This window comes from Budorcas taxicolor, chromosome 19 (assembly GCF_023091745.1).
Source record: "Budorcas taxicolor isolate Tak-1 chromosome 19, Takin1.1, whole genome shotgun sequence".
In the NCBI taxonomy this organism is placed as follows: Eukaryota; Metazoa; Chordata; class Mammalia; order Artiodactyla; family Bovidae; genus Budorcas; species Budorcas taxicolor.
In genome coordinates this window covers 47,042,993-47,062,807 of record NC_068928.1, presented here as the reverse complement: position 1 = coordinate 47,062,807, position 19,815 = coordinate 47,042,993, and the positions used below count along the sequence as shown (strand labels likewise).

Here is a 19,815-nt window from a genome sequence, read left to right as displayed (position 1 = left end):
TCTTGGCAACTCTTCTATAGAGCTAAAATTAACCCAAAATAAAAAGCTCACACACAAAAATAAAAATTGGCATAGAAGGAAATATAATTATGTAAGTGAAATCCAAGAGAAACAGATACATTTAGAGTGTCTATCATAGGTACAGACTTTAAGACAGATATAGATATAAATAGCAACTTACCATTGTTCGGACAGGTTAAGAGACAAGATTGAAATATTACTCACAAAGAACAGAAAGAATTTAAAAAAAAAACACCCTAATGGTGTCTACCTATAAATTTTTCTCAAGTTAGAAGGGAAAATTCATATCTGTACAGCAGAGAAAGTGGAGAGTACCCTGATTTGGTCATCAGAATCACAAATGAGTAACAGATGGACATTGTGTGCCTCCAGCTATAATACCCTAAGAAGAAAACAACATACATTTATGTAACATTCAGACCATAGATATATAATCTGAATCTAATCATTGCAAAAAAAGAAAAAAAAGTAAAATTAGGAGCAGTTCAGTTATTCTTCAAACATGTCAAGGAAGGCTATGAAACCATAACAAATTAAATGAGAGTGAAAAGACATAACAAGTAATGTAATACCTTATTCTGGACTGAATCTTGGAAAGGAAGGGATAAAATCCTATTTAAAAATCACTAGGTAAACTGACAAAATTTAGAGAATAAATGGTAAATAGGATGAAAGTATTATATCAACAATTGCTTGAGGTGAATCCATGTACTGTGGTTATAAAAAGTAATCTCCTTAAGAAAACATACTGAAATTTTTAAGAGTAAAGGGGCATGATGCATTTGACCCATCTTCCAGGCAAGAGTACTGGAGTGGGTTGCCATTGCCTTCTCCGTTGTACAGAGTAGGTACTTAATAAACATTTGTTGATTGATTAGATTGTAATAATTCTTGAAAACACATTCCCAGAACACACATACTTGTTCTGAACAAATGATCTGATAAAGCATAGTTTTACCAAGAAAAGAGAATTTAGGAGGCTAATCAGATTTACTTCACACATTTATTCTTTGTTTTGCAAAAGAATGTTTAAAAGCTTTCTATTGTAAAATAAAACATATAAAAAGCCACATAAAAAAAAATAAAAAAGAGTGAGTGAGACAGAAAGGGTGAAGTAGAGAGGAGACACTCGTGTATGTACATACGGAAAGAGAATGCTCACACAAATACAGTGAAAAGTTCATGAATCTGTGGGAGGGTATATGGAGTTTTTGGCATTATTGTTGCAACTTTTCTGCAAACTTAAAATTATTTCCGAATTAAAAAAAATTAATGAAGCAAATGGAATTTCTAGAACTAAAATGTACAAAAACTAAAATTAAGAACTGATTGCAGTTAAAATCAGATTATAGACCAATGAAGAGTGAATTAGTGAACAAACATTCTTTGGCATTTCCCTTCTTTGAGACTGCAATGTCAAAGAATGTTCAAACTCCCATACAACTGTGCTCATTTCATATGCTGGCAAGGTTATACTCAAAATTCTTCAAGCAAGGCTTCACCAGTACGTGAACTGAGAACTTCCAGATGTACAAACTGGGTTTCAAAGTGGCAGAAGAACCAGAGATCAAACTGTCAACATTCTCTGGATCAAGGAGAAACTAAAGGAGTTCCAGAAAAAATCTATTTCTGCTACACCGACTACACTAAAGCCTTTGACTGTATGGATCACAACAAGCTGTGGAAAATTTTAAAGAGATAGGAATACCAGAGCGCCTTACTTATTTCCTGAGAAATCTGTATGTGGGTCAAAAGCAATAGTTATAACTGGACTTGGTGGGGGTGGTGGGGAGGGGAAGAACTGGACATGAAACAAATGGACTGGTTCAAAACTGGGAAAGCAGTATGTCAAGGCTGTATATTGTCACCCTGCTTATTTAACTTACATGCAGAGTATATTACACAAAATGCTGGCCTTGGATGAATCACAAGCTGGAATCAAGATTGCTGGGAAAAATATCAACAACCTCAGATATCCAGATAATACCACTCTAATGGCAGAAAATGAAGAGGAACTATAGAGCCTCTTGATGGGGGTGAAAGAGGACACTGAAAAAGTTGACTTAAAACTAACATGCAAAAAACTAAGACCATGGCATCTGGTCCCATCATTTCATGGCAAATAGAAAGGGAAAAAGTGGAAGCAGTGACAAATTTTATTTTTTTTGGCTCCAAAATCACCGCAGATGGTGACTGCAGCTATGAAATTAAAAGACACTTGCTCCTTAGAAGAAAAGTAATGACAAACCTAGACACTGTATTAAAAAGCAGAGACATCACTCTGCTGACAAAGGTGCATATGGCTTTTCCAGTAGTCATGTATGGATGTGAGAGTTGGACCATAAAGAACACTAAGCACCAGAACTGATGTTTTCGAATGGTGGTGCTGGAGGAGACTCTTGAGAGTCCCTTGGACAGCAAGAAGATCAAACTAGTCAATCTTAAAGGAAATCAATTCTCCACTGATTAAGTGAAGAAGAACTAAAGAGCCTCTTGATGAAAGTGAAAGAGGAGAGTGAAAAAGTTGGCTTAAAGCTCAACATTCAGAAAACTAAGATCATGGCATCTGGTCCCATCACTTCATGGCAAATAGATGGAGAAACAGTGGAAACAGTGGCTGACTTTATTTTCTTGGGCTCCAAAACCACTGCAGATGGTGACTGCAGTCATGAAATAAAAAGACTCTTGCTCCTTGGAAGAAAAGTTATGACCAACCTAGATAGCATGTTAAAAAGCAGAGACATTACTTTGCCAACAAAGATCCATCTAGTCAAAGCTAAGGTTTTTCCAGTGGTCATGTATGGATGTGAGAGTTGGACTATAAAGAAACCTGAGCACCAAAGAACTGATGCTTTTGAACTGTGGTGCTGGAGAAGACTCTTGAGAGTCCCTTAGACTGGCAAGGAGATCCAACCAGTCCATCCTAAAGGAAATCAGTCCTGAATATTCATTGGAAGGACTCATGTTGAAGCTGAAACTCCAATACTTTGGCCATTCTTGATGCAAAGAACTGACTCACTGGAAAAGACCTTGATGCTGGGAAAGATTGAAGGCAGGAGAAAAAGGGGCTGACAGAGGATGAGATGGTTGGATGGCATCACTGCTTCAATGGACATGAGTTTGAGTAAACTCCATGAGTTGGTGACGGACAGGGAGGCCTGGCGCGTTGCAGTCCATGGGGTCGCAAACAGTCAGACACAACTGAGCGACTGAACTAAACTGACTGAAAGGAAATCAGCCCTGAATATTCACTGGAAAGGCTGATGTTGAAGCTGAAGCTCCACTACTCTTACCACCTGATGAGAAAAGCCAATTCACTGGAAAAGACTCTGATGCTGGGAAAGACTGAAGGCAAAGGGAGAAGTGGGTGGAGGAGGAACAGGCAGTTAGATAACATCACCCAACTCAAAGGACATGAATTTGATCAAACTCTGGGAACTAGTGGAAGACAGAGGATCCTGGCATGCTACAGTCCATGAGGTTGCAAAGAATCATACGTGACTTAGCAACTAAACAACAACAACAGATTTTTTATACTATCCAACATAAAGCACAGAGACAAAAGGATAGAAAGAAAGTGTAAGAGACACAAATGACACCCATGTAGTCTATCAAAAGCATAGCTGGGGTCCCAGAAAGAAAGAACAAAGAGAAAAATGGGGAAAAATGAAATTTAAAAAGATAATGAGAAATAATTTTCCCAAACTGATGAAAGTCATCAAGCCACATATTCGGAAAACCCTACCAAACATAAATAAATAGAAGCTAAACAAAGATAGATTTAAAAGAAAAGCACTCCTACACACATCAATGTAACATCTAAAAAACTGAAAACAAAGAGATAAAAGACAGATTGCAGACAGCATTTAGACTGACAGCTAACTTTTCACCAGAAGTAATTCAAGAAGCCAGAAGACAATGAACAATATTTCAAAGTGCTGAAAGAAAACAGGTGACAATATATAAATCCACTCCCAGCAAAAACATCCTGCAAAAATAAAGGCAAAATAAAGGTGTCTTCAGATAACTGAAGCAAATGTGCCACATCAAGATTCCAACTAAAGGAAATTATAAAGGGTGTTCTATAAACAAAAAGAAATTTGGTGATTCCATCTAGAAAGTGAAGGGAGGAGGGAATAAAAATCAATAAAAAGGTCAAATCTGTGAATAAATCTATATAACAGTGACTACATAAAACAACAATAATAAACTATTTTAACTAATCTAAAGATTCTAAGACTCTTGCATTGTCCAAGGAGACGGTAAAAGTACCAACTGACACCAAACTTTGATTGATGTTTTAATCTTAAAGTTAAGTGGTTACTGAATGAATTATAATCTAGAGTTCATAATCCCCAAATCAATAGGGAGAGATATGGAATATAAAAAATGTTCTGATCAATCCAAAATAAAGCAATAAAAGAGAGGGGGGAAAAAAGCACAGAACAGGCAGGACAAGCACAAAACAAAGAGCTATGTTATATTCAACCTCAGATATATCACTGGTTGGTAGTGGTTTAATTTCTAGATTAAAGAATCATGTCTGACTCTTGCAACCCCATGGGCCAGGCTCCTTTATCCATGGGATTCTTGAGGCAAGAAGAACGGAATGGATTGTCTTTTCCTTCTCCAGGGGATCTTCTGGACCCAGGAATTAAACCTGGGTCTCCTGCACTGCAGACAGTGCATTCTTTACTGAATGCACTACGAGGGAAGTCTGTATCACTGGCTGAATTAATGTAAATGAATTCCAACATCTCCTTTGAGAGGAAAAACTTGTCTGAATGAATACAAAAAGAAAATTCAACTATGTGCTACTAACAGTATAACCATATAGATATGTTGAAAATAAAAGAACAGAACAAATTATACCTTATAAATACTATCCAAACAATGCTAGGCAGCTATGTTAACATTAGACAAAGTTAACTTTCAAGCAGAAGGCATTATTAAAAATAAAGAGGAACATTTCATCATGGGGTGTGTGCACATGCGTGTGTGTGTGTTAGTGGCTCAGTCATGAACGACTTTGTGATCCCATGGACTGTAGCCCGCCAGGCTCCTCTGTTCATGGGATTCTCCAGGCAAGAATACAGGAGTAGGTTGCCATCTCCTACTCCAGGGATCTTCCCTAATAAGACAGCTTTGAGATACAGACAATTCCACAATCATAGTATAGGATTTAATCACACTTTTCTCGGTAAATAATTTTTTAAAAAGTTAGGACATAAAACATTTGAGGATCACCATTTACAAAAATGACCTACACTGTACCCAAACCTGCAGAATCCACATTACTTGGTACATCAAGAACATTAGACAAAACTGACTGTATGCAAAGCTATAAGGAAACCTCAATAAATATAAAAACGATAAAATAGTACAGGATAGGTTCTCTGATAAGAGTACAATTAGCTAAGTTAATAATAAGATGACCAGGAAATCATCAACTGTTTGGACATAAACAATTATACTCTAAATAATACCTATGGGTCAAGAAACCACAAGCAGTGCTAAAAAATATTTTGAAGAGAATGATAAAGAATATACCACCAATGCTTTGCTAAGTCACTTCAGTTGTGTCCAGCTCTTTGCGATCCTATGGATAGTAGCCTGCCAGGCTCCTCTGTCCATGGGATTTTCCGGGCAAGAATACTGAAGTGGCTGCCATTTCCTTCTCCAGGGGATCTGATTCAGGTATCAAACCTGAGTTTTCTGTGTCAACTGCATTGCAGGCAGATTCTTTAACACTAAGCCACCAGGGAAGCCCATACCACACATGAAAACTTGTCAAATGCATAAAAATAGGAAATGGAAAAGCTTAAAAGAATATAATAGAAAGAAGCATTTACTGGACTGGAATGGGTAAATTTAACTCAGATGACTATTATATCTACTCCCTGGTGGCTCAGAGGTTAAAGCATCTGCCTGCAATGCAGGAGACCTGGGTTTGATCCTTGGGTTGGGAAGATCCCCTGGAGAAGGAAATGGTAACCCACTCCAGTATTCTTGCCTGGAGAATCTCATGGACAGAGGAGCCTGGTGGGCTACAGTCTATGGGGTCACAAAAAGTCAGACATGACTGAGCGACTTCACTCACTCACTCACAGTGGGCAGGAATCTCTTACAAGAAATGGAGTAGACACCATAGTCAACAAAAGAGTCCAAAATGCAGTACTTGGATGCAATCTCAAAAACGACACAATGATCTCTGTTTGTTTCCAAGGCAAACCGTTCAATATCACGGTAATCCAAGTCTATGCCCCAACCAGTAATGCTGAAGAACCTGAAGTTGAACAGCTCTATGAAGACCTACAAGACCTTCTAGAACTAACACCCAAAAAAGATGTCCTTTTCATTATAGGGGACTGGAATGCAAAAGTAGGAAGTCAAGAAACACCTGGAGTAATAGGCAAATTTGGCCTTGGAGTACAGAAAGAAGCAGGGCAAAGGCTATTAGAGTTCTGCAAACACTCTCTTCCAACAACACACAAGAAGACTCTACACATGGACATCACCAGATGGTTGACACCGAAATCAGACTGATTATATTCTTTGCAGCCAAAGATGGAGAAGCTCTATACAGTCAGCAAAAACAAGACTGGGAGCTGACTGTGGCTCAGATCATGAGCTCCTTATTGCCAAATTCAGACTGAAATTGAAGAAAGTGGAGAAAACCACTAGACCATTCAGATATGACCTAAATCAAATCCTTTATGACTATACAGTGGAAGTGAGAAATATATTTAAGGGACTAGATCTGATAGACAGATTTCCTGATGAACTATGGATGGAGGTTTGTGACATTATACAGGAGACAGGAATCAAGACCATTCCCAAGAATAAGAGCGCAAAAAAGCAAAATGGCCCTCTGAAGAGGCCTTACAAATAGCTGTGAAAAGAAGAAAAGTGAAAAGCAAAGGAGAAAAGGAAAGATATACCCATTTGAATGCAGAGTTCCAAAGAATAGCAAGGAGAGATAAGAAAGCCTTCCTCAGCGATCAATACAAAGAAATAGAGGAAAACAACAGAATGGAAAAGACTAGAGATCTCTTCAAGAAAATTAGAGATACCAAGGGAACATTCCATGCAAAGATGGGATCCAAGGACAGAAATGATAGGGACCTAACAGAAGCAGAAGATATTAAGAAGAGGTGGCAAGAATACACAGAAGAACTGTACAAAACAGATCTTCATGACCCAGATAATCACGATGGTGTGATCACTCATCTAGAGCCAAACATCTTGGAATGTGAAGTCAAGTGGGCCTTAGGAAGCATCACTACGAACAAAGCCAGTGGAGGTGATGGAATTCCAGTTGAGCTATTTCAAATCCTGAAAGATGATGCTGTGAAAGTGCTGCACTCAATATGCCAGCAAATTTGGAAAACTCAGCAGTGGCCACACGTCAGTTTTCATTCCAAACCCAAAGAAAAGCAATGCCAAAGAATTCTCAAACTACCACACAACTGCACTCATCTCACACACTAATGAAGTAATGCTCAAAATTCTCCAAGCCAGGCTTCAGCAATATGTGAACCGTGAACTTCCAGATGTTCAAGCTGGTTTTAGAAAAGGCAGAGGAACCAAAGATCAAATTGTCAACATCTGCTGGATCATGGAAAGAGCAAGAGAGTTCCAGAAAAACATCTATTTCTGCTTTATCGACTATGCCAAAGCCTTTGTGTGGATCACAATAAACTGTGGGAAATTCTGAAAGAGATGGGAATACGAGACCACCTGACCTGCCTCTTGAGAAACCTGTATACAGGTCAGGAAGCAATGGTTAGAACTGGACATGGAACAACAGACTGGTTCCAAATAGGAAAAGGAATACCTCAAGGCTGTACATTGTCACCCTGCTTATTTAACTTCTATGCAGAGTACGTTATGAGAAACACTGGGCTGGAAGAAGCACAAGCTGGAATCAAGATTGCCGGGAGAAATATCAATAACCTCAGATATGCAGATGACTCCACCCTTATGGCAGAAAGTGAAGTGGAACTAAAGAGCCTCTTGATGAAAGTGAAAGAAGAGAGTGAAAAAGTTGGCTTAAAGCTCAACATTCAGAAAACGAAGATCATGGCATCTGGTCCCATCACTTCATGGGAAATAGATGGGGAAACAGTGGAAACAGTGGCTGACTTTATTTTTCTAGGCTCCAAAATCACTGTGGATGGTGACTGCAGCCAAGAAATTAAAAGACGCTTACTCCTTGGAAGGAAAGTTATGATCAACCTAGACAACATATTAAAAAGCAGAGACGTTACTTTGCCCACAAAGGTCTGTCTAGTCAAGGCTATGGTTTTTCCAGTGGTCAAGTATGGATATGAGAGTTGGACTATAAAGAAGACAGAGCACCGAAGAATTGATGCTTTTGAGCTGTGGGGTTGGAGAAGACTCTTGAGAGTCCCTTGGACTGCAAGGAGACCAAACCAGTCCATTCTAAAGGAGATCAGTCCTGGGTGTTCACTGGAAGGACTGATGTTGAAACTGAAACTCCAATACTTTGGTCACCTGATGAGAAGAGCTGACTCATTGGAAAAGACCCTGATGCTGGGAAAGATTGAGGGCAGGAGGAGAAGCAGACGACAGAGGATGAGATGGTTGGATGGCATCACCAACTCAATGGACATGGGTTTGGGTGGACTCCAGGAGTTGGTGTTGGACAGGGAGGCCTAGTGAGCTGCTGTTCATGGGGTCACAAAGAGTCGGACTCGACTGAGTGACTGAACTGAACTGAACAGAGAATTGTAACCATTATCTTATAATAACCTATTAATGAAATATAATCTGCAAAAATACTGACTTGCTGGTGTACACTTGAAACACAATACTGTAAATCGCTACACATCAATGAAAGAAAATATGATAAAAACCAACAATCCATTTGTAGAAAAGAAATATATAGTGTATTAATCTTCAAGATTTCTCCCAAAAAACTATCTATATAGTTTTGGTTTGTTTTTACCTTAAAGGTCTATGAATTACACACATTTTTTTTAGCTCTTTTAATGATTATAAAAATGTTCAGTTTTCATTTTTTGTATAACCCTTTGAGGACTATCTCTATTATTTTTAGTCTCCTTCCCCAAAGAGTATCTGGGACTGAAATAATTTTAAAGGTTGATTCTTAAAGTAAATTTAAGTCTGGAAGGTCTTCAATATGTACTACATAGAAATATTACACTCTCATCTATCTGAAATAAGCATTTTTCCTTCACAAACTCTTCATTTACCTGACTATTCCTGATGAGTGTTCCAGTGTTCTTAATGATGCATATGACAACCTACAGGAATGTAAACTTTTTTCTAAATTAAATCAGCCATTTAATAAAATATACGAAGTGCGGTAGCATTAATTCAGATCCCTCAGAGAACTTTCTTTTCTAAATCATAACACAAAATAAATGAAGCAGAGTTACTCACCACTTGATCTGTTCTTGCGACTTGATTTTCCTCCAGTAAGAAGCATCTTGAGACTATTCCGAAACATGGTTGTACTATTCTAGGACTCACAAAACTACAAAAGAAAATGTGGGAAAATATGTTAGAAAACTTGGTTTGCTATCCAAATACTATTAAGAATTCATTTTAAATGTGCTATTAGGAATTAACCACTCTGCTTACATATATAATACAGAAAATTTAACTATATGACAGAAACATTTATTTAATTAGACATTTAAGTATTCCCTTTAAAGTATAATACTTGAGTACCCTAAGAGAAAAGGCAGATATCACTGAGGGTACACAGAAACAGAAAAGAATTAGGTAGCTATAAATACAGTTCACCACAAGACTCTCCATTTCTTGGACAATTTTCCCAAAACACACACCCAAAGTTTAACAGTCCAGAACTCACAGCAGCTGCATATTTTCCACTTGTCAAGCCAGAATTTCATCTCACAAGACTACTCATATATGAGTACATCGGTACACACATACTATTAATACCAACCTCTGTATGTCCCACTCCCATCAAAGGAAAACTCCTTACAATTTTGCTATGTCCTCTCTCACCTTTTTAAGAACTTTCATCTAAAAATCATCTTTCTTTTCTCTCTCACACAGCTTTCATTTTTCTCTCTCTACAGGATCATTCCAGTCGTAACATCAACATGCTAGTATGTCCTAACCAAAAGCCAATAAGTAAGCCCCTCTCTTTATTCCCACATGGTCCAATTACTGTGCCTTTATCCTTGCTCTTCACAGCAAAATTTCCCCACGTGTCAGTACCTGAAACCTGCAGCAGACTGAACAGAGCAAATGTGAATTTAGAACAGAGGTTAACAGCAAATCTCCAAACCAAAGCACACAGAAATTAAAGGTTGAAAACTATGGAAGAGTATGAGAGGCATATGGAATCCTTTGAAAGACTCTAACATACATATCATTAAAATCCCAGAAGAAAAGAAGGGAGAAAATAAGAAAGAAGCAATATATGAAGTGATAATAATCAAGAATTTCGTAGTACTGATAAGATGTAAAGCCACATCGTTAAACACCTAGGGAAAAAAATAAAACACACTGAAAGAAGCAACAATCAGTAGACTGAGAGGAAACTTTCAACAGTAATGATGAATGACACAGACAATGGAATGACTTCTTAAAATTTTTGAAGGAAAAGAGGTATCAAGAAATCTATAAACAGTTTAAAATATAAACTGAAAATATAAATACATATATATATAATATATTCTGAAAATAAAAATAAAATAAAGGTGATTCAGAACAAAAAGAATTAATCAGGAAAAGAAATACGAAAACAAAGTTCTTCCAACAGAAGGAAAATGAGAGCTAGAAAAACAACCCAGAAGGAAGAGCCACAAAAAAGGTAAGTATATTGGCAAATATAAATGAACAAAAATTGTTTAAAAAAATTACATTAATAACATGTTAAGCTTAAAATATGTGATGAGTGTGGGTGCTTAGTCGTGTCCAACACTTTGTGACCCCATGGACTGTAGCCCACCAGGCTTCTCTGCTCATGGAATTTTCCAGGCAAGAATACTGGAGTAGGTTGCCATTTCCTTCTCCAGGAGATCTTCTCATCCCAGGAATCAAACCCACATTTCTTGCACCTCCTACACTGGCAGGTGGATTCTATGCCAATGTATCACCTGGGAATCCCACAGAGATTTTTCAATGCATAACAACAAAGACAAAAAAGTCAGGAGTGGAATAAACAGAGTCAAAGTGTCCAAGATATCCATCTGCATTGAACAGGATGTGGCAGAAGTAATAATTTCAGAAAACTGCAATAACTCAAAATTCATGTAGTAATTTCTAGCATAGCTATTAAAAGCTTACTGAGGTGAGAGAGAGAATAATTAAAATATATGACTGAACCAAAGAAGGTAGGAAGTGAGAGAAAAAGCATAGTATGTGTGGATAAAATATGAAACAGTGAGATGGTAGCTTTAAACTCAAATTATATTGTTCTTCTGTTAAATACTCTACTAAAAGACTATGGACACATAAAGATTAAATATAAAATGAGAAAAGATATACCATCAAATATAGATCACATATAGATAATAAACTAGCAGTTACCAAAGGGGAGAGCCAAATAAGGGATATGCTACAAACTACTGGGCATAAAATAGATAAGCAAGATATTATATAACATAGAGAATTATAGTCATTGTCTTGTAAGAAGTTTTAATGCAGTATAATCTTAAATTATTGAATCTTTATGCTGTATACCTGAAACTACCACTGTAACCTCAATTTTAAAAAGATCATTGATCACGGATCATGAGAATAAATATAATAAAAAATGAAAACATTTGAAACATTGCAAGAATTACTAAAATGTGACAGAGATATGAAGTGAACAAATATTGTTGCAAAAATGGTGCAAATAGACTTGCTTGGCTCAGGGTTGCCACAAATTTTCAATTTTGTGAAACAAAACAAAACACAGTATGGGCAAAGCACAATAAAGCAAAGTGCAGCAAAATACGGTATGCCTGGATACTATGGTCATCGAATGGAAGGGTCAGTATCTTTAGAATATAAATTCTCCATGTATTGTTCTAAAGAAACAATACAATCTCAGCCAAATTCCAGCAGGCATTTTCTGTGTATGTGGAACTTGAGAAGCTGATTCTAAAAATGCATATGGTAATGCAAAAAGCCTAGAACAACATCCAAAGCAACCTTGAAAACTAACAAAAGCTGAAGCACTTACAAGACCCAGTAATTGTGACAGTATAGTACTGGCCTAAGATTCACGGAATAGATCAATGGAACACAATAGGCAGTCCAGAAAAAGACCTATATTAACACTGTCATCTGTTTTCAACAGTTATTAATGGGTAAAGCAAAGTCTTTTCAACAAATTGTGCTGGAACAAATAGATATCTATTTTTAAAAATTAACCTTGATATGTGTCTCACACACTACACATGAAAGTAAATTCAAAGTAAATCGAACATCACATAAACGCTGAAATCATAAGGCTTTCAGAAGAAAACACAGGAGAATATCTTCATTATTTAGAAGGCAAAGGAATCTTAGACCCAGAAACCAATAACCATAAAATTTCATTAAAATTAAAAAAAATCTGCTCATCAAAAATAGCATTAAAAAAATGAATAGGCAAGTCATAAACTGAGAGAAGTTATGTACAAAACATATCTAACATAAACATAAATATATCTCCAAGATATATTAAAAACATTTACAATTCAATTATAAAGAGACAATTTTTAAAAGGGTGAAAGATTTGAATAGACACTTTAAAAAAAAAGATATACCTTCTCTTTAACACTCTTATTAAAAAAGCTCAACATTATCTGTCATTGGGCAAATACAAATTACAATGAGCCAGCACTATATTCCCACCATAAGAACTAATTTTGTGAAGCCTGATGATATCAAATATTGACAAGGATGGAGGACAACTGAAATTCTTAATACACCATTTCAGGAGCAAAATGGTACAATTTGCTTTGGAGAGTTTATTATAAAACAAAGCATAAACCTAACATATGACTCCACCCTTTACATATTTACCCAGAAGAAATGAAAACACACGTGCTTAAAAAGACTAGTACAATTTTCATAGCAGATTTAATCATAACAGCCAAAAACTAACACAGATGTCCATCAACAGGAAAATGGATAAACTATGATATTTTCTTACTGGAATACTACTCAGCAATTAAAAGGTATGAACTATTCATATATTCAACAACAGAGATCAATCTCTATATTACACTGAGTAAAAACATCTTACATTAAAACGTATGCAATAATATGGTAAGAAAAATTAGAATTAAAAAATCAGAACGGTCATCTCTTAGGGCAGATATGAGAATTAACTAAGAAAAGGCATGAGTAAACTCTCCAGTGATAGTAATATTCTGTATCTTGAGGGAGCTTGGGATATACAAATGCATATATTTGTCAAAACTAAGCCAATTTTCACACCAACTTTATGGATTATATTCCATAAAAATTGTACTTAATATAAAAGAAAATATTGAACTTAATGATATTCATGCTTCAATATTCAGAAGAAAGCATACTGATATGTCGAACTACTTTGAAATGCATTAAAAAATAAGACAAAATGATGGATGAAGGAAGGAAGGCACACATATAATAGAACAATTATAGCAATATGTCAACACAAGATTCTAAGCAGTGGGTATACATGTGTTAAATGTAAAACTATGCTAAACAGTCTATGAACCTGAACTTTTTTAGTGAAGTAAAAACACATTCCTACAAAAGAAACTCTAGGACCAGATGATTTCAACAATTTAAAGAAGCAATAATACCAATTTTACACAAACTGTCCCAGACAGTAGAAAAATTGGGAGTACTTCCAAACATGTTTTCTAAAGATAGCAGAAGTTTGCTAACAAAAGCCAAAATAGATTGCTATAAGAAAGAAATATTACACACCTCTCTTTTGCCATAGGTACAAAAATTCTAAACAAAATACTGGCAAAACCAAATATACCAATATATCGATCAGGAAGAAGCGGCGGTTTAATTCAGAAATGCAAAAATGATTTAACACATGAAAGTCAATTAACCATGTAAAAAGAGAAATAAACCATATACTCAATAGATAATTTTATCAATAATTTAATCAGTGAAACAAAAGGAATTGATAAAATTTAATACTCCTTCATGATTTTTTTTTAAACTTTTACAAAACTAGAAATAAAGAGAAGTTCTTTAATACTACACAGTGTATCTTTTTAAAAAGTGAAGTGAAGTCGCTCAGTCGTGTCCGACTCTTTACGACCCTGTGGACTGTAGCCCACCAGGCTCCTCTGTCCATGGGATTCTCCAGGCAAGAATACTGGAGTGGGTTGCCATTTCCTTCTCCAGCGGATCTTCCCGACCCAGGGATCAAACCCAGGTCTCCCGCATTGCAGGCAGAGGCTTTAAAAGCCTATAGCAAACATCATACATAATGGTGAATGACTGCAAACATTCCCCAAGACTGAAGAATGTGACCACTTATATCACCACTTGCACTTAACATGGTCCAAGAGGTCTTTAGTCAGTACAAAAACATAAGACCATGAAACAGAAAGTATAAAAACAGAGAAGAAACAAAAATGCCACTTTCACAAACAGTATGATTTGCTTAGACAATCTAGAAGAATTTATAAACTATTAGATTAATACGTGAATTTAGCAAGGTCATTAGATACAATATAAAACAAAGATTTAAAGTGAACACTAACAAATAACTTATTCTTTTTACCAGTGAAAATAAATATGGCGATGAATCCTAAAAATATTAAAGCACTTATGAAATACTACTTTTACATAGTCATTTTGAGAGTCAATTTTTAGGGTTTTTTCCCTTCTAATCTTACTTTAAAAGACTATCTGAGAAGCAAAAAGTTGTAAGCTTGATAGGTACTTACTTCACTAATATTTGAAAGACTTGAAAAAATTGTATGTTGGGATATATAAAAAATATACTTCATGTTTTAAAACATACTATGAAATTTGAATAGTAAATTGTATAACTCCTAAAATTTTCTTAGAAGAGAACATTATGTATCAGATTTTCTGTGTGTATACAAGTGAGAAAATATATATTATGCAAAATATTATATATATATGATCTAATTTAGTCCTCATCAAAACCTCCTAACACAGGTAGTATCTGCTTCATTTTTAAAAGGAAGTTGAAATAAAGAAAAGTAAAATCACATGTTCACAGTTACACTGCTAATAAATGCTTAAGGCCATATTTGATGTTCAAATATGGGCTGTCCTCCTCCTCAGCATCTCTTCTTAAATAAGAAACACTTAATAAGACTGTTTAAAAGAGCTGAAACAAAATTTCTAAACACAGTGATCCAAATTAAAAATTCCATAAGTAGTATTCCATTTGTTTCTTCTTTTTAAAATGTTTTGTGTGTGTGTGTGGCACTACTATATACTTCAACATATTTTACCTTACTCTAGAAAAAAAAAAAATTAAGTAGTTACAGGTTGGCGTTAGTCTTTGGCAATGCATAAAGAAAAATTTTGATACAACTCATTTGGGGGTGGGGGAGAAAAGAGATCCTGCTTCAGTGGACATCATGATGTCCCACCCTGATCCTCATTATAGGATCAGCACATCCATCTCCTCAGGAGTTACTGGCAGAGAACTGCTCAGTACTGATGAGAGCCACCAATGACTCATTCATTAGTACAGGGGTACAAAGACCACCTCCTTTAACTCAAGGGGAGCAACTGGGTGGAATGATATATGCGCCAAAGCTCTCATCCATCTCTTGCTAGCCTGTATTTTTCTTCAAATATTTATCTCTAAATGATATATTATAACCTGTTTATTATCAGTTCCCTTACTAGAATATAAGCTTCAAGAGGTCATGAAAGCTGCTTATTTAACTCACTGTGATAAGCCCATAACTGGAGAATAATACCTGGTAAACAGTAGGTACCAAATACTTCCTGAATTAATCAATTAATTTCTTCAGCTGGTATATCACTGTTGAAAGCAAACCCGTGTAGAGCAACCTCATCTTACCCTTTTTATACTCAATGCCCAGCTCACAGTAGGCTTTTAACACTTCTTAAATTAGTAAATAAATGAATGTAAAATTGAGCAAAGACTTGATTCATTAGATTATTAACTTGGGAAAGGACTAATATTTCAATAGACAAAAACTGGTTATGAACTAACTAGAATAAAGACTAAGGTGACTGTGTGTCAGAGAAGGGTATACGAATTCTGGGCAAGTTCAAATTTTTATCTGAAGGAAAACCAAGAAATTCTAGTCATACTTCAACTTTTGCCTAACTCAGACCTTACTACTATGTACAGTTCTTCAAAGCTGCAAAAGGAAAACAAACATATAGGTACAGATTATTATTAGAAGAAAAATTACTACTTAAAATTTACTAAAACTAGGAGTCAAAAAGAGTAAAAATTTTATACCTGAAAATAAACCAAGACAACATTCTAAAGTTAAGAAAAACTGATGAGTGAAATTAATTACAATTATAATCACTTTTTGAAGTACAGAGGTTTTTTTGTCTTTGCTAGTCCTAAAACATTTTATAAAAATTGACTAAAATGTATAAAGAATGAAATGAAACATAAAATACTTATTTAAGGCTAATTATCCATCTCATTGCTATATTTTGATAAAAATGAATTTATTAACACACCACTAGAAAATTTATTGTAATAAAATATAGAAACTACAAAATTGAAGCTAAGTGGAAAATGACAGTTTGATCTAATTGGATTTATGATAGTAATATATGGCTAAATTTGATTCTACTTTTCCAAGTTTTAGATCCAATTTTTTCTTTTTTAATGTTAACTCTCTAGCAGAAATCAAATAAATTCCTGGCAAGTGAATCTCTGGCAGGAGAATAACAAATAACATTCATAGAACCCCAATCATTTCTAATTGTCTTATAACTGATTCAGACCTTATGTTACCTATATGGCCCCTAAGCTTTTATGTTTGTGACACCTGGTCTAAACAGTTCAGGAAGTAATGACTATTCTCATCCTAATGTTCCATCAAGGCTGGAAGCTCAATATCCTATATCTCAATACATTTTTGAACTATTTTATTAGTGGGCAATCAATTTTCATGTTCAATGTTCACCCCTCTTGCACACTTAAAGCCCTTTTCTTACTCTGTTACTCAAAAAGGAGCACAACAGGCCTCCTTCGTTTAAATATTTCTACAATAATGTAATTAACTCCTAAGCACTTCTGTACCATTTGGGCTAAATAATCACAGATTTCCCTTTAACTTCTCCGTATCAGCAAGGTCACCACTGAAAACCTAGCACCTGACACAGAAGCTGGTACATAAAAAGTATTTAGCAAATATTTGTTTAAAGGCATAACAGGTTCCAAAAACTGGACTCATAAATAATCTAAAAGAGAAAGAGAGGACAGAAGAGCTCAAAAGAATATGCACATAACTATAACGGGAAAAGGAAATAACCAATGACAGATGCAATAATGTGAACCATGAGAATACTAGTTAAAAAAATAAATCCAGCTGCATAAACTGAAACTTTTGAAAAACTCTACATTAAAAAAAGATAAACAATAAAAGGACAAAATCAATACAAGAAAGAAGAATCATTTGCCCACTATCTGGAAGCTGCATGTTTTTCATCTCTGAAAGGCATGTAGAATGACCAGTATATTATCAACAATGGCTTTCCATTAAATAGGTAAATTGCGAAATGTCTCAGACACATTCCATGAAATAACTTTGGAAGTACTTAACTAATCAAAGACAAAAGAGTGAAAATACAGAGATGGAAGGATTAAGGGAAATCTAGAGTATCCACCACAATATACAACAATCCTAAAATGTCTTCTAGAACTTTTTTGAACAAGTTATATCCAGAGAAGTCTTGGACTGAACAGAATTACCTGAGTTCTGTCCACAGATAAACTCTGATAATTTCCCTAACAGATCAATTCTGAACTGCACTGAAGAGCTTCAAATTATGCAATCTCATTCAAGATTTGAGCGCACAGGAAGGAATGCAGGGCAATTAGCTTCTCAAGCAAGAGGAGAAACTGGTAATAGGCTCCATCTTACGCCCAATCATCTTACTGTGATGGCCACACAAGGATGCTCCCTCTAGCAGCATATGAAAAGTAAAGGACAACATGGGAGTTTATAGCTTCATTTATAGAACTATCCACACTTGGAAACAACCAAGACGTCCTTAAGCAGGTGAGTGAATAAATAAACTATAGTATCCAGGTATTGGAATATTATTCAACACGAAAAAGAAGTGAACTATCAAGTTATGAGAAGATATAGAGGAAACAAGTGCATATTAAAAAAAGTGAAAGCAGCCAATCTAAAACGACTACATACTGTAATATTCCAACTGCATGACATTCTGCAAAAGGTAAATCTATGAATACTAAAAACATTAGCGGCTGCTTGGAGCTGAAGGGGAGGAAGGGATGAACAGGCACAGTAGAGGATTTTTAGGGCAGTGAAACTATTCTGTATGATATTATAATGGTAGATATATGTCATTATACACTTGTCAAAACCCACAGAATATATACAAGGATGAACCCTAATATAAACCATGGACTTTGGGTGATAATGATGTGTCAATTTAGGTTCATCAATTTTAACAAATGCACCACTGAAATGCAGGATATTGACTATGGGAAAGGTTGTATATACGTGGGGATAGGGGCACACAGGAACTCTGTGCTTTCTCCTTAATTCTGCTGTGATTCCAAAATGGCTCTAAAACATAAAGCTTATTAATTTTTGTAAAAAAGAGAATGAGGGAGGCAGAAGGGAAGGGATGACCCATTAAAAGGGAAATGATCAAATTTCATAATATTCGCATGAAATGTTATGAATGATGGAACACTATGTATAGTTTAGATGGTATGCAGTACCTCTATTCTAAGGTTGAAACTCCTCCAAGCTCTAAGTGCAAAAAAGCAAGTCACAGAGCAATATGTTCAGTATGTTGCTGCTAAGTCGCCTCAGTCATGTCCGAATCTGTGCAACCCCATAGACGGAAGCCCACCAGGCTCCGCCATCCCTGGGATTCTCCAGACAAGAACACTGGAGTGGGTTGCCATTTCCTTCTCCAATGCATGAAAGTGAAAAGTAAAGAAATTGCTCAGTCATGTCCAACTCTTTGCGACCCCATGGACTGCAGCCTACCAGGCTCCTCTGTCCATGGGATTTTCCAGGCAAGAGTACTGGAGTGGGTGGCCATTGCTTTCTCCAATGTTCAGTATACACTTGCAATTTTCAAAACTATGAGCTGTATTGACCTGTACTAGATATACACATCAATTTAAAACTGTGGAGTAAAACTTGTGACAGAAGATACATAAAACTTTACAGTGATTTCCACAGGAGATGAGTACAATGTTGAAAGGAAGATAAATGTGAAGTTTTTATTAAATATATTTGTATAATATTCAAAAAACAATAAATAAAAACCAGTGCAAACCATAGTAAATTCACCATCTCTGTCAAGGTCCAGAACATTTTCATCACCCCCGAAGTATTTATTCATTATTGATGTCAGTACAGATTTTTAAATTATTAAGTCAGCATAAATTTTCTGTGATGCCCCTAAAGAGCAGATAAGATCTCAAAGGGTGACGGATGAGAGAGCACTCTAAAAAATCTCTGCCTTCCAAGCTGGCTACCTCCCAGACAGCTCACCAACCTACAATGTTTCAGTGCGTACCCAGTGGCATATACACCCTGCAAATTCCAAAATTCTTTTTTCAAGTTTTTTCAGTTCAGTTCAGTCGCT

General features: G+C 35.8%; 1 protein-coding gene across 1 annotated transcript in view; it reads right to left on the bottom strand.

Moving 5' to 3' along the window:
* TANC2 (tetratricopeptide repeat, ankyrin repeat and coiled-coil containing 2) overlaps nucleotides 1-9,517 on the bottom strand; it is a 326,281-nt gene extending 316,764 nt beyond the window's left edge. The window contains exon 1 of the mRNA XM_052658122.1: nucleotides 9,451-9,517. Coding sequence (XP_052514082.1) covers nucleotides 9,451-9,517 — 67 coding nt within the window. The remainder of the gene's footprint in view (nucleotides 1-9,450) is intronic.
* Nucleotides 9,518-19,815: the final 10,298 nt, after the last annotated feature.